The sequence below is a fragment of the Rana temporaria genome, chromosome 1, assembly GCF_905171775.1.
Source record: "Rana temporaria chromosome 1, aRanTem1.1, whole genome shotgun sequence".
NCBI classification, from domain to species: Eukaryota; Metazoa; Chordata; class Amphibia; order Anura; family Ranidae; genus Rana; species Rana temporaria.
Genome location: NC_053489.1, coordinates 248,882,262 through 248,897,785, shown reverse-complemented (window position 1 = coordinate 248,897,785; position 15,524 = coordinate 248,882,262). Strand labels below are relative to the sequence as shown.

At 44.0% G+C, this 15,524-nt stretch overlaps 1 protein-coding gene across 7 annotated transcripts in view; it reads right to left on the bottom strand.

The window, feature by feature from the left end:
• Positions 1 to 387: 387 nt before the first annotated feature.
• The window catches only part of RIPK3 (receptor interacting serine/threonine kinase 3), a 109,443-nt gene continuing 94,306 nt past the window's right edge, over positions 388 to 15,524 (bottom strand). For 6 of the 7 annotated variants that reach the window (XM_040353273.1, XM_040353311.1, XM_040353320.1 and 3 more), the window contains 4 exons: positions 11,403 to 11,458; positions 6,323 to 6,350; positions 2,080 to 2,250; positions 388 to 1,979 (listed from right to left, as the gene is read on the bottom strand). In XM_040353273.1, coding sequence (XP_040209207.1) covers positions 1,591 to 1,979; positions 2,080 to 2,250; positions 6,323 to 6,350; positions 11,403 to 11,458 — 644 coding nt within the window. In that variant the 3' untranslated portion in view covers positions 388 to 1,590. The remainder of the gene's footprint in view (positions 1,980 to 2,079; positions 2,251 to 6,322; positions 6,351 to 11,402; positions 11,459 to 15,524) is intronic. The other variant, XM_040353325.1, reaches the window with a different exon arrangement.

Below are 15,524 nucleotides of genomic sequence, written 5' to 3'. Positions count from 1 at the left end.
GCAGCAACAGGAGACATGATTCTCTGCTGCTTCGAGGGCGTCATCCCATATTTTGAGAAGTGCTGTTTTTGTGCCATGGCCTCGGCGGAAGCCTGATTGTAGTGGGTCCAAGAGTTTGTGGGTGTCCAAATGGAGTTGTAGCTGTTGTAATACTGCTTTCTCCATGATCTTGGAGAAGGTGTTAAGACTTGTTACTGGTCTGCGGTAGTTTGGGTCTTTGGGGTCGAGGTTGGGTTTTTTTAGGATTGGTTTGATTATGCCTTGCTTGAGGGGGATTGGAACAATACATTCTTTGAACGATTGGTTTACGAGCTGTGTTATGGTGGGTGCCAAGATGTCGGTACATACTTTCAGTAGTTTGGTGATGTACTGTCTTGGAGGTTTCTGATGATGTTTTTGGTGGTGTCAATGGTAATCGGGACAAGCGAAAATGTCGTCGATTGTATAATGTTTGTATTGATTTCCTCTTCTTGCTTTGGCTGAGTGAGGTTGGTTGTTTTTTTTCTGTTGAATTATTTCACGAATGTTTGTTGATAAAAAAATCCGATAGCTCATTACAGAATTCTTGAGTTTCGTTTGCTGAAGGTTCTAGGCAGGTAGGGTTCATAGTCTGAGCGACTAGTTTGAAAAGTTCACGAGGTCTGTTTAGGGCTTTTGAGATGATGTTTGAGACATTTTCTTTTTTTGCTTTGAATATTGCTTTGTGGTATTTATTATTGAGTGCTTTGCAGTTTGTGTGGTTTTCCTTTGTTGGGTTTCTTCTCCAGGCTCTTTCAGCTCTTCTGCGTCTTGCTTCAGTAAAGTAAGAGTGTCATTAAACCAGCCCGAATTGTTTTTGCGGATGAGTGCTCTACGTTTCGGAGCGACTGTGTCTGCTGTTTGTAGTAATGCTTTGTTTAAGGAGTTGAGTGTTTGTTCCGTTGATTGGTTTTGATTTCGCATTCTTATGTTTTTTGATAGTGTGGTTTTGAAGAGTTCAGAGTGTAGTTTCTTCTGAGATCTTGTCCAGAGTGTTGTTATTGGGTGTTTCGGTTTTTGGGAGATGATGTTGGTTGTGATTTTAAAGGTGTTGATGTCCATATTTTGTTGGAAGATGGGATCAAGAATGTGACCTGAGCCATGCGTGGGGGCTTTTATCAGTTGCTGCAGACCTAGTTCTTCCAGTTGGTTGATGCAAGAGGTGGCAATGGGGTCCTGGGTAGAGTTAGCCCAGAGGTTGAAGTCCCCGAGTAACAGAAAGTTTTTGGTTTTTAAGGTGTATGTCGAGATGAATTCAGTGAAGGGTGTGAGGAGATTTGTCTATGGTCCTGGTGGTCTGTAGCATAGCAATATGTGGACTGTGTCCTGGGGTGTTGTTTGAAGATGCAGAATGTCTCCATGAAAGGCAATGAGTTCTGTAGAGTTGGTTTGATCAATTCTGGAATGGGCTGTGTCTACAAGTTGTAAACTGAAGTTCTGCAAAGTAAGGTTCTTTTTTTATAGTGGGCCAGGAGTATGCAGACTTTGGTGCAGTAGTCAACCCATGTTTTTTATCCAGCTAGGCACCACATTTTTCACTGTAGGAAGCACTGCTATAGTTAATGCCAGGAATCATTGCTTAGATTTCTCCTGTTCTCCTGAAGAGCTGCTTGAATTAATATTGTCCTTTCCTTGTAATGAGTGGCTCACAGTGGTATCCTTTGTAGTTGGTATTTCTAGTGGTTGTTCAGTTTGCCTTTCAGTCTCTTGTGTAGGAAGAGCTGCATCAGAAAAAGCTTCTCCTGCCTTTGTGGGGAGACACAATTCTGAAGTATGGGATGGTTGTGGATTATGTACACTTTTTGTTGGAACAAGGGTGTTTATACGTGCAGTTTGGCCAGGTTGTGGAGGGATAGGTCTGGTGCTTTGTCTCTGATATTGACTTGAGCCCCTAGCATACATTGTATTGTTGTCTCCAATTTGTAGTGGACCACTGTTGTTACTGATATTAATATTTAAAGCTGAAATGACAGATGTATAAAGTTTACCATTTACTTATTTTTTTGTTTTTAATATGGCAGCAGTAGAAAATATTACAAATGTTAATTTATAAATGCTTACTCTGAGTTGGTGCAGGGGAACTTGTGGGTCCGGTCCAGCCAGGATGACTCCTTGGGTTAAAATTGCTATGATAATGAGGTCCTGTTGTCCCGTAAACCATGCTATTATTATTACCAAATTGACATGGTCCCTCATTGTTATTGAGTGATATATTAGTACTACCGGTATTAGCTGAAACGACAAGAGCATAATGCATTTATTTTCCTTTTCAGTATGTCATTGAAAATTTGATTTTTATTTACCTTGCCTTTAAAAATAAAAGTCACTACCATTTTAATTACTAATTTACACTTTTCTATTCACTTCATCATAATCCAGATGTCAGACTAGATTACACAAAAGGAGGCATTTTGTCTGGCATGTATAGGTTTGTAATCTAAACTGCTTAAAGCGGGAGTTCACCCATTTGTAAAAAAAAAAAAAATCTCCCCTTAGCTTCCTGCTCGTTCGGTCTAGGGGAATCGGCTATTTGTATTAAAATATGTGCAGTACTTACCCGTTTTCGAGCTGCATCTTCTTCCGTCGCTTCCGGGTATGGGTCTTCGGGAGCGGGCGTTCCTTCTTGATTGACAGTCTTCCGAAAGGCTTCCGACGGTCGCATCCATCGCGTCACTCGTAGCCGAAAGAAGCCGAACGTCGGTGCGGCTCTATACTGCGCCCGACGTTCGGCTTCTTTCGGAAAATCGTGACGCGATGGATGCGACCGTCGGAAGCCTCTCGGAAGACTGTCAATCAAGAAGGAACGCCCATTCCCGAAGCCCATACCCGGAAGCGACGGAGAGGATGCATCTCGTAAACGGGTAAGTACTGCACATATTTTAAAATAAACAGCCGATTCCCCTAGTAAAAACGAGCAGGAAGCTAAGGGGGAAAAGTGCCCTCTAAGGGTGAACCCCCGCTTTAAAGCCTCGTACACACGATCGGATTTCCATCGGACAAAGCCATGGAATTTTGTCTGAACTTGTTCTGCATACAAACGGCAAAACTTTGTCGGCTAACAAACAGAAACGATGTGGTTTTTCTGCTATTTTGTGCCACTCTCTGGCCAATCTCTGCTAATGTTGTCTTGTGGTTAGCATTGCTTCTGAGCATGCGTGTTTGTAGTTTGGATTTTTTTCCGATGGTATTCTGTACACACAATCGGATAATCCGACATCACACATTTGTTGTCGGAAAATTGTAAAGCTTGCTATTCAACATTTGTTGTTGGAAATACCGAAAATTGTCCGATGAAGCATACAAATGGTCGGATTTTCTGACAAAACCCTGCCATCACACAATTCCCGTCGGAAAATATGATCGTGTGTACAGGGCTTTTCAGAAGCATTGGAGTATTTACTCCCTTCAATGTGTGTTTAATATTCAAGAAATCAGCTTGTTCTAAAAACAAAATAAAATGTATTGAAAAGAAGAAAATGGTTTGTTGTAAATAATCTTGTCATAGTTTAAAAAAAAACTAGCAATATTTGCTTGTCCTGATTTCCGCTGCCTCCTTTACAGTGTTATAAAAAGCTCCTTCTCACAATGCAAGTCTACAATTTGGCCAACTCATTGACAATAATGCATTCTTGTATGACTGATACCATAACAGTCGAAAAAACTGAAATTTATTCTGCCCATATTTTACCTTCTTTTCTTTTCTTTGCCCTTCACCAACATGCTAGTTACATTATTAAATAAACCCGGTTTTCATTAGATTCCTGGATCCAGGGCCGTCTTAATATCATCATGGGCTCCTGAGCAAAGTAAAGCTCTGGGGCCCCTACAATGGAGATGCAGTATCCCTCCGGGCATTCAAAGCATTTCGGTGCAAACAGTGCTGGACAGCTGGGCTCACTATGACACCAACCACAATGCTACTTCCGCAGGTGGGCTCTTAGTGCTGCCGGCTCAGCAGCTACCACTCCAGCTCCTACCCCACAGCCTTAGATTCCTAGGCATTCAAGCTGCATGGGGTGGGGTCAGAGCATCACTGGCGCTCCGGCCCTGCCCCTCCCTGCTGGCTGTGAAATAATAGGTATCGTTCTGCACAGCATGGGGCACCGCTGCCAGCCTGCCTCCCCTGTGTATCCATCACTCTCAGTGCCATTATGGGGCCCTCAATTTCGGGGAAGCCTGGGCTCAAGGACCAGCTACTTTGGAGAAAGTGCAGGGGCCCCCCATGCAGCTGGGGCCCCTGGGCAGTGCCCAGATGTGCCCTCTCATTAAGACAGCCCTGCCTGGATCTATGTGCTTCTGTAGGCAATGCAAATAGACCATGGCTGGTGGAAGGAGCCAGCAGAGTGCTGTACATGACTTCCTAAAAGCTGTACAGCACCCTTCCTCAGTAGCCTTTGTGATTGCAAGAACTGAAATCCAATCGAAAAGGATGAGCCAGGGACAGTAAGGCTCAGGAGAAAAGGGCCCGATTATGTTGGATGTCCTCCAGCCAGGAAATGATGCGGGCTCTGTCTGACCTGCAACAGCTTTTGAGAACACTGTGAGAAGCTTATTTTTGCCTGTGTTGTTATTCCCACAGACTGAAATCTGCTTTGCTATTATACTGTAACAAGTATGTGTGAGATTATTGATCTCAAACATCATGCATCACACATCTGACACATATATATGTATATGGTCATTAAACTAAAATTGTGTTGACTCTGCAGTGTCTGCATTAATGGCCTAACCTTTTATAGGCTGTGCTCCAGTTGCTCACCCTAAATGTAGATTTATATTGGAAGAGGCCATTAAATCACCATTAAGAATTGCATAAGAAAAGCTAGTTGTAGTCTGCAGAGGTGCAGATGTTTGCATTGTTGTATTAGAAAAGGTAACAGCTTTCCTTTTTCTATTTATTTATTTTTTGTGAATTGTGCAGTCTGGTGACCTCATATAAAAGTAGCTAAATGCATTAGATCATTGTCATGTTGTCTTTCCTGAAAAGCGGTAGCAAAGTGTTTTTTTTTTATTTGTATTTAATTATATAGGCCATTAGATGTGGCATGCCTCAATGTGCTAATATTCACTGCATGTTAGCAAATTATGGCAGCCTTACTTGTCATAATGGGCCCTCAAGCACTGCACTGTCACGTTTTCTGTGGGTCCCAGGTGCTTCTATTTTCGAACTGTCTTCTATCAGGGTTCTGGCTGTTCAGCTGCTTGAATGACGTCACTCCCACGCATGTGCACTTGAGTCACATCATTGCGGTATAGATCAGGTTCCGTACCTGTCTTCTGAGCTGCGCATGCATGGCTCAATGTGCCTGAGCAAATTTTAATCAAAGGACTTTATTACCACTTTAAAGAGTATATTGCTTCAAATTTCCTTCAGTGCTGGCCACATTTATGATTGACTAGCAAGCAAAGGTGTGCACACAGGGCGTCCTGTTGCTTTCTGGCACCCTCAATCTCTCCCCTGCAGTGCTGCCAGCTTCCCTCCTCTCCTCTTCTGCCGGCTGCTGCAGGGAATGTTTCAGGATGGATAGCAGGGGAAGGGACCAGTAAATATTTCATTTCCTGGATACTTCCTTTTCGGAATGAACACATTGAGTAATCTGTACTGATCGCTCTTGCGTTCATTCTTAACCCAAGCATAGTAAACTAAGTTTGCTATGCTTTACTTTGTGAATGAACAGGAAGCAGCTCAGCACAGAATACCTGCCATTGGTTCACTGTCCAGTGCAGCTGTGGCTGCAGAGAAAGGGACGGGGGAATCTTGGTCCTTAGTCCTTTTCTCTGCCTTAAAAGTGGGACATCAGGTGTCTTTTTAGACCCTTGACATTTTACCAAAGCCCCCCAATGGGGCTCCTAAAAAAATTGTAAAAAATAATAATTAAACATAATAATTATTAATAATAATAATTAAAAATAATAATTATTAATAATAATAATAAAAAAAAATGATTGACACACTCCACTGCCCTACTGACACCAAACTTAGCGCTTCTAAAAACTCTTCCCTGCTCTGTTGATATACACGCATGTTTGTGCACACCCTAATGTAATAGGCTGTGCACACCAATGTTCAGATAACATGATCTCCCCTGAACATTCACACATGTAGCTAGCATGGCAATGAATCCTGTTGCCATATTTTCTTATGGAAAATTGCACATATCAGCCTTCCTTTCACTCTTTATATATGTTGTATTACTGTTTTTCAATTCTGACAACACTGTTAGTATACAGTTATGTTACATTAACATTTGGGTATATGTCCAAATGGATGCAGCTATTTAAATCCTGTTATCAAAGTACTTGCCTGTTGGAGATGGTGAAGGGACAGTAAACTGGAAAAATGAAAAAAGAAAAAAACATATTAAATGGCAGCCCATTGTCTGACCTTACAAGTACATTTTATTTTATATTCTTAATGATTTATAATTTCAGATAAAGAAGCAAGATATAAACAAGATCACCCTTTTACAGAACATCCATTTCTACCTGGTCTTTTGGGAATCCTTTTAGCAGGGTTCAACATTTCAAGTACTGAGCTACTAGCCAGGCCTCAAGGGTTACCCGCCACCAGTTGCCCCGAACCAACCCCTACCATGCCCTGCCCCTAAACCCGCCCTCATAAATTATCTCATGAAATTACACTTTAATGTTTTATGCAATTAAGTTATAAAAATATTAACAACTTTATCCATGCCCATCAATGCAGCTTGCCTGTGCCCACCAATGCAGCCTGTGCCCACCATGCAGCCTGTGCCCACCAAGCAGCCTGTGTCCACCAAGCAGCCTGTGTCCCATGTGCAGTCTACCTGTGGAGGGGAAGAGAGGAGAGCTGCCACTGGATGATCAGAGCAGGGAACCTTACAGCTTTTGTTTAAATAGCTGTGTTTTCCCCCACCGCGCGGCATCACATAAGCCCCTCCCCTTGTCCAGGGAACTTTGTTACATGTCACCCGTCCTAGGATTGAACGGTCGATCTATCAAAGTCCCGGGAAAAGGGGAGGGGCTTATGTGACGGCGCACGGCAGGGAACACACAGCTATTGAAAGAAAAGCTGTGATGTTCCCTGCTCTGATCATCCAGTGGCGGCTCTCCTCTCTTCCCCCCTGTGATTGGCGGTGCTTGCCCCCCCCCCTGGTAGCCCTTCTCACTAGCCCTCAAAAGCCACTCACAAAATGCGCTTTACAGGTGCTATTTTTAGCGCTATAGCGCCTGTAAAGTGACTCAGTGTGAAATTAGCCTTAATAATACACTTGCAAGCGTTGTCTCGCACGACGAGCAGGATTCAAGCCTCTGAGGTGTGCATGTGACCAAAGGTGCGGGGGCACTGGTGAAGCTTGGAGACATTTGGAGACACTCGGTTCCCAAGTGTCTCCGAGTGTCTCTGACCGCCCTGGGAACCATTTGTTAAACATATTGTAGGCAGGGGCAGTCCACTTTCTCCACTGCAGGATGCACTCAACCGCGTTATTGCAGCGGGGGAAGGAAGTCTAGAGGATCATGGTTCTTTTATGGTTTTCTGGGTCACTTGGGCATGGTGGCTCCATAGGATGATTCAAGGAAAAGGAGCCACCCGGAAACAGGAAACCTGGGGCAGGTCTGTCTTAATGAGTTGGCACACCTGGGCATTGCCCAGGGCCCCCAGCTGCATAGGGGGCCCTGCACTTTCCCAAAAAAAGCAGCTGGCCCTTGAGCCCATGTTACCCCAAAATTTGGGGCCTCAATGATGACACAGAGTAATGGATACACAGGGGAGGCAGGCTGGCAGCGATGCGCCGTGCTGTGCAGAACGATACCTATTATTTTACAGCCAGCAGGGAGGGGCAGTAATGTTCTGACCCCGCCCCATGCAGCTTGAATGCTCAGGACTTGGAGGCTGCGGGGCAGGAGCTGGAGTGGGAGCTGATGAGTCGACAGTACTGAGAGCCCACCTGCGGAAGTAGCATTGTGGATGGTGTCATGGTGAGGCCAGCTGTCCAGCACTGTTTGCACTGAAGGGGTGGAATGCCCGAAGGGATGCTCCTTCCTCTGCCCCTCCTTCTGCCTGCATTATTGGTATAGGTGAGTCCAGTGCTGGAGGTGGGCACATAGCCAAAAGTTTACATGCACTGTATCTCCACTGGAAAAGGGGGTACTACATGGATGGAATAATGGTGCCGGGGGGGGGGGGGGAATCAAGGGTGTATGGGGGAAAACAATGCTGAGGGGGGATCTGGGGTGAAGAGGGGTCAGGGTGCTGAGGGGATATCTGGGGTGTAGAGGGGTCAGAGTGCTGGGGGGATATCTGGGGAGGCATCATTTTAGCAGATATATGTTTCTTTGCTGTACAGAATGATTGTTCATGCAGTTAATGCGGAGCCTCCACCCAAAAGGGGAAGCTCCGCTTGTCTGCCTCCTACCTACTTGATGTCTGCTTATGTGTGCTGTCTCCATTGTAGGGGCCCCAGAGCATTACTTTGCCCAGGGGCTAATGCTGCTATTAAGACGGCCCTGACCTGGGTCAGCATTCATGGCGCCAGCTTACACAAAAGTACAGGTAAGGATTAAAAGATAAAGAAGCTGCATACTAAGTAATTCAATCAATGGCTGTAAGTGCTTAAAAAAAAAAGAGGGTTTAACATCACTTTAATCTCTCTGTGCTGTTACACTCTGCCTCTGAGTTGTTGCTCATGCTTATCACACTTAGGCTTCATGTACTCGGGATGTTGTTCAACCTCTCCTGAATGATTTAACTTGACAGCTAGAAACCAGTGTCTAAAAACGGCTGTTTAGTCTTGTTTACATGTCGCGTTTAGCGTTTTTTTGGTTAAAATGAAAAATATCTGTAAACGAAATGCTGCTAAACGCCTTTGGCACTTGAAATGCCTCTAAACACAGCTTCTGAATGCATTTTTTTTTTGTTCCAGAAAAAGCCTCTAAACTCCATACCTCCCAACTGTCCCGGATTCCGTGGGATCCTCCCGCAATTCAAAGTCTTTCCCGGGGTCCCACGGACTAGACTAGGATCCCGGAAAACAGGGCCCGGGCGCGACATTCCATGCCTCCATGTTTGCGTTCCACCGCCATGTTTGCGTTCCACCGCCATGTTTGGTGTCTGGTTCCCTGTGATTGGGTGTATGGGGGTCATGTGCGGCGTTATGGGGGTCATGTGTGGCGTGGGGCTGACCTGTCATTGATCGTCTAGAAGTACCGCCCCTGCACATGATCGCAACAGGAAATACGGAGCGGGCTACAGTCGAATGGCGCAGGTGGGGTGTCGGGACAGAGGAACATGCACAGGTAGGAGTACCGAACCCCCCCCCCGCTCAACAACTTTGATCCCCGGCACAATATATGCTAAACTCAACTGCCTATAAACGACTATAAACGACCCTGTGTACATGTCCTGATAAGATAACATAGAGGAGAGTTCAGTGGCAGCTAAAAAAAATGCCCAACTGCTCCTAAATGTCCGTTTACCAGCAGCATTGTACATGAGGCCTTATCGATATCAGTTCTGACTTGTTTCTTAGGAAGGCCTGATACACGTGAACATTGTTTCATCTTACTTTGTAAACACTAGTCTGAAGAGCACTGGATTCAGAACGCAGTCACTAAGCTTTTAACAAGATTTAAGCAACTTTCCTAAAGTCCTTAAAGTGGGAGTCCAGGCTCTAATTAGCTAAACTTAAACCCACCCCTTTCTAACCCCTATTCTAACTACCGTGTAGAAAGTAGATGTTTATACTTACCTATTCTCAAGGAACTACAGTCCAGTCACATGATCAGCTCCCAGTGGCAGCTTCAGGGGAGAAGAGGGACAGACGACAGTGGATGTCCAATTGTAAGCTTATAGGTGATGTCACTGCCCAGACATTTCATCCGTTGTTGGTGCTCTCTTCTCTCCCCTGAAGCCAGCCACTGGGGAGATTACAGTATATGACCAAACCAGAGAATAGGTAAGTGAACCAACAATGCACTAGCTTAAAGGAACCTATTTAGAAAAAAAAAAAAAAAAAAACTTTACAACCCCTTTAAGATCTCTATTCTACACAGAATAGAGCTGATTGCAACTTGTTAAATGATTTGTAAATTCTTATTGAATATGAAGCTCTTCAGACTAGTGTTTACAAGCTAATATTAAACCAGGTATGTACTGTGTATGAAGTCTACCTACCTTCTTTAGAGCCCACTTGTATTTTCTCTACTACCACCAATTCTGGCTCTCTGTTTCTTACATGCAATGGATTTTTCAGCCCAATCTTTTATTATCCTATAAATCATTCTCCAGTGCTTTCCTAATATGATGCTCAATACTTTGCTAAAGAACTTGTGAGAGCTTTTTTCTTTACTGTTCTTTTCTAACCTACTACTGACAGATGGGACTGTCAGTAGAGGTGCACCATTTTGTGGTTGTGCACCTTTCTATAGTTGCTTGCCGTGACCAAAATGAAGTGAACCTGGCTGCCTGGAGATGGAAGGCATAACCTTTCTATTGCTGGAGCTTTCATCTGAACTAAACATCTGATCTTAGGCCTCGTACACACGACCGAGTTTCTCGGCAAAAAACAGCAAGAAACTTCCTCGGATTTTTTTTTGCCGAGGAAACCGGTCATGTGTTCATTTTTCGATGAGGAAACTGTCGAGGATCCAGTCGAGCCAAAAAGAGAGCATGTCTTCTTTTTCCTCGACAGGAATGGAGAAACTTGCCTTGTCGAGTTCCTCGACAGCCTAACAAGGAACTCGACGAGGAAAACGATGTGTTTCGCCCGTCAAGTTCCTCGGTCGTGTGTACGAGGCTTCATACTGCCTTCTGTCCTGTAGCTGCTATCCAGGGTTCTTGAACACAAGTACTCTAAATAAGGCTTTTTAGCAAATATACCCTTAAGGTTTCTCCAGTTTTTCTATTAACTTGCATACAGGCAGATTCAATTGTATTTCTAGGAGCAGTTTTTTCCCTTTAAAATAGAAAGTTCCAGAACATGTAGATGATATTCTGCCTTCATGATTTGTATGAATTTCCTTTTTTAAATTAACGGGGTTGATTTACTAAAGACTAATAGGTTGCTCACTTTGCAAAGGAATTTTACATGAAGCTCTGTTGACTTTGATATTCCAGTCATGTACAAGCAAAATAATGTTTTTTTCTGTATTTATTACCATTGCATGAGATTTGGTATTGTTTGCAAAGTGAGCTTTCACCGTATTCACTAAACTAAAGGAAAATTCCATTGTGACGTGAGCAGCCTATTTGCCTTTAGTAAATCAACCTCATTGAATCATACATTGCATTGTTAATTTCATTTGGGTTATTATACATTCAAATCTGTCTTGATAATGCCTTTGTACGGTGGTCAGTAGTATCGTTACCTGTGATTCAATCAGAAAAAAGATTGCCAGTAACTTACATTTGAAGGGAAGAAGGAAGGCTGAGAATTTGAAGGGCCGGAGTAAGGGGGGAAACCTACAAGTAAACAAGAGCCCATAGGAAAAAAAGAATGTTAATCATATACTGCGTTAGAAGCATTAAGATATAAAGAAAATACAATGTGCATATGTTTTATAATTTGTTAAATTTATTGTATCATGTACAGTGTGTTTTATCAAGTAACAATCAGGCTCACAAAAACATCAAATATTTAGTTCTATCCCCAAAGCTGGAGTTTCGTGAATGGTCTGTGAAAAGATGACCTGAGAAATGGAGGCCAATAACCCTACTTCCAGTTTAACTCCTATTATTTAACCACTTCCATACCAGGTACTTACGCAGCTTCCCGCCCAAGCCAATTTTCAGCTTTCAGCACTGTCGCACTTTGAATGGCAATTGCGCGGTCATGCTACACTGTACCCAAACAAAATTGGCGTCCTTTTTTCCCCACAAATAGAGCTTTCTTTTGGTGGTATTCGATCACCTCTGCGATTTTTTTTTTTTGCGCAACAACTAAAAAAAGGCTGAAAATTTGGAAAAAAAATTACGTTTTTATTTTTTTCTGTTAATTTTTTTGTAAATAAGTTTTCTCTTTCAATTACGGGCACTGATATGGCGGCACTAATGGGCACCGATGAGATGGCACTGATGGACATCGATGAGGTAGTACTGACGGGCACAGATGAGGTGGCACTGATTGGCGGCGCTGGTATGCGACACTGATGGGCACACATAGGCGGCACTGATGGGCACACATAGGCGGCACTGATGGGCACACATAGGCGGCACTGATGGGCACACATAGGCGGCACTGATGGGCACACATAGGCGGCACTGATGGGCACTCATGGGCGGCACTGGGCACTCATAGGCGGCACAGATGGGCACTCATGGGCGGCACTGATGGATACTTATGGGTGGCACAGATGGGCACTGATAGGTGGGCACTGGGCATGGATGGGCACTGTGGGGTGGCACTGGGGTGGCACTGATGGACACTGGGGTGGCGCTGATGGACACTGGGGTGGCGCTGATGGACACTGGGGTGGCAGCACTGATTTTTGCCAGGTTGCCAGTCAGTGCCCATTTGTGGGCACTGACTGGCATCTTTTTTTTTTCTTTATGCTTTTTATTTTTATTTTTTTCTGTCATTTTATTTTTTTTTTTTTTTTGTCATTTTTTTTTTTTTGCCCACCCTGGTGCTCCAGGGTGGGCATCCCTGGTGGTCCAGTGTGGCGATCCGAGGGGGGGCTGCGCTGATAAACAATCAGCGCTAACCCCCCCTGTCAGGAGAGCAGCCGATCGGCTATCCTCTCCTCGCGTCTGTCAGACGCGAGTGAGGAAGAGCCATCGGCGGCTCTTCCTGTTTACATCGTGATCAGCCGTGGTTGGACACGGCTGATCACGTGGTAAAGAGTCTCCGCCGGAGGCTCTTTACCGAGATCGGAGATGCAGGGTGTCAGACTGACACCCCGCATCACCGATCGCCGCGATGCGCGCCCCCACGGGCGCGCGCGGCATGAAATCCTGCAGGACGTTCTGGAACGTCCTGTCAGGATTTCATAACCACTTCCCGGACGTAAATCGGCCATAGGCCGGGCGGGAAGTGGTTAAAGTGAATGTCAGGAACCAGTCAAACACAATCTACTAGTTTATTTGTAGTCATGTAATAGTTAGACTGTAATGTTCCAACAGCTCCTGACCTTTCCGTCGCCTTTCAGACCTCAAATCAGAGTGGCAAAAGAAATTGCAGAGATGAAGTAAATCTTAAGCCTCTGACACACGACCGAGAAACTCGACGGACGAAACACATCGTTTTGCTCGTCGAGTTCCTTGTTAGGCTGTCGAGGATCTCGGCGAGCCAAATTTCCCCATTCCCGTCGAGGAAAAAGAAGACATGCTTTATTTTTGGCTCGACGAGATCCTCGACAGTTTCCTCGTCAAAAAGTGTACACACGACCGGTTTCCTCGGCAAAAAAAAAAATACAGCAAGTTTCTTGCTGGTTTTTGCCGAGAAACTCAGTCGTGTGTACGAAGCCTTAGGTGTCATATGAAGAGGAATATTGGAAGGACTTCCTTCACTTTGATGGGCCCTGCTTTATCTGAGGTCTGTTGAGTAAGCATTAGGCCTCGTACACACGACCGAGTTTCTCGGCAAAAACCAGCAAGAAACTTGCTGGGAGATATTTTTTTTCCGAGGAAACCGGTCGTGTGTACATTTTCGTTGAGGAAACTGTCGAGAACCTCGTTGAGCCAAAAAGAGAGCAAGCTCTCTATTTCCTCGACGGGAATCTGATTTGGCTCGTCGAGATCCTTGACGGGCTGGTTTTCAACAAGAAACTTGGACGTCTGTATGCTAAGAAACCCGCGCTTGCTCAGATTAAAGTATGAGACGGGAGTAAAAGTAGCATTTGTAATGAAGATAACACATTTTTAAAGTTGTAACAGACTGAAAAGTGCAAATCGTCTCTTACCAAACTTTTATTTAACACGCAAACACATGAAATTAGCAAAAGCAGCCCCAAGAGTTTAGCCAGTGGAATCAAACTTCCCCTGCTGTTGTATGTGTAGTATGTCACCGCGTTTGAGAACGAGGAGATTTTGGCTTGACTGTGAGTACGCAAAGCAAGCTTGTCGAGTTCCTCGACAAGCCTAACAAGGAACTCGACGAGGAACTCGATGTGTTTCGCCCGTCGAGTTTCTCGGTCGTGTGTACGAGGCCTTACAGAGAGATGTGGGAATATGTGCTGTGGATGGTTTTAGATTAGGGGGTAGATGTTTGTACTGGAATTTTTGCTTGTAGGCGGGACATGTGCATTAATTACTACTGACCTCAGCACTGTGTGTCACTTACTACTGACCTCAGCACTGTGTGTCACTTACTACTGACCTCAGCACTGTGTGTCACTTACTACTGACCTCTGCACTGTTTTTTTTACTTACTACTGACCTCAGCACTGTGTATTACTTACTACTGACCTCAGCACTGTGTGCTACATACTACTGACCTCAGCACTGTGTGCTACATACTACTGACCTCAGCACTGTGTGTCACTTACTACTGACCTCAGCACTGTGTGTCACTTACTACTGACCTCTGCACTGTGTGCTACATACTATTGACCTCAGCACTGTTTTTTTTACTTACTACTGACCTCAGCACTGTGTATTACTTACTACTGACCTCAGCACTGTGTGTTACATACTACTAACCCCTGCACTTTGCAATAATTATTCCTGAATCCTGCTAGTGTGTCACTGACTTCTGAACTCTGTTACTTGCTCCTAAACCCTGCACTCTGCATTACTTTTTACTGGCTTCTTTACTCTGCCTTGCATACTATTGCTCTATGAACTCTGCATTACTTTTTACTGACCCCTGAACTTGCTTAATTTTTCTTACTTTTCAATCGGGCCTTGCTATGTTATCTCCATTAAAAAAAGCACTTTGCCTCTGCCCCGATGATCCTTGATCTCTTCCACATTGCTCAGCTAGATCTCAAACTTTCCAGGATTGCCTCTCCCTGAACTAATGGGTGGGGTCAATGTACTGATTAAAGTATATCTATATTTAGCTGAATTTATATAAACATTCCAATTTAAAAAAAGTAACAATGCAACTTGATCATAATAAAAAGTCCATCTTTTTATTTTTAGGGAAAAAAAACTAGATGAAGACTCAACATGAATGTCACTAAGCCTACCTACACATGACATTTGCCTCATTATTTATGAGCTCTAATTACTGAAAAACACATTTGCCAAAGAACCTTAAAAGGCTTGCGAATAAAAATGGCGCTAACAAGAAAACTTCTTGCTTATATCAACCATTCAGAATCCCTGATTAATTCTTATTTCCGAATTGACAGACATTCATTAGTTGCCATAGGAGACAAAAAACATTTCTTAGCATATGTTTCATACTTAATCGCCTTAATAGTGGCTCAGAATTGTGACTTGTGCACCCTAAACGGATTAATAATGCATCTTTCAGTGAGAAACAAGACTGGGGTGAAGTGTTCTGACACTGTTGGGTTGATTTAATAAAGGAAAATAGACTGTGCACTATGCAAAGTACAGTTGCACTCTGCAGGGGAAGTTG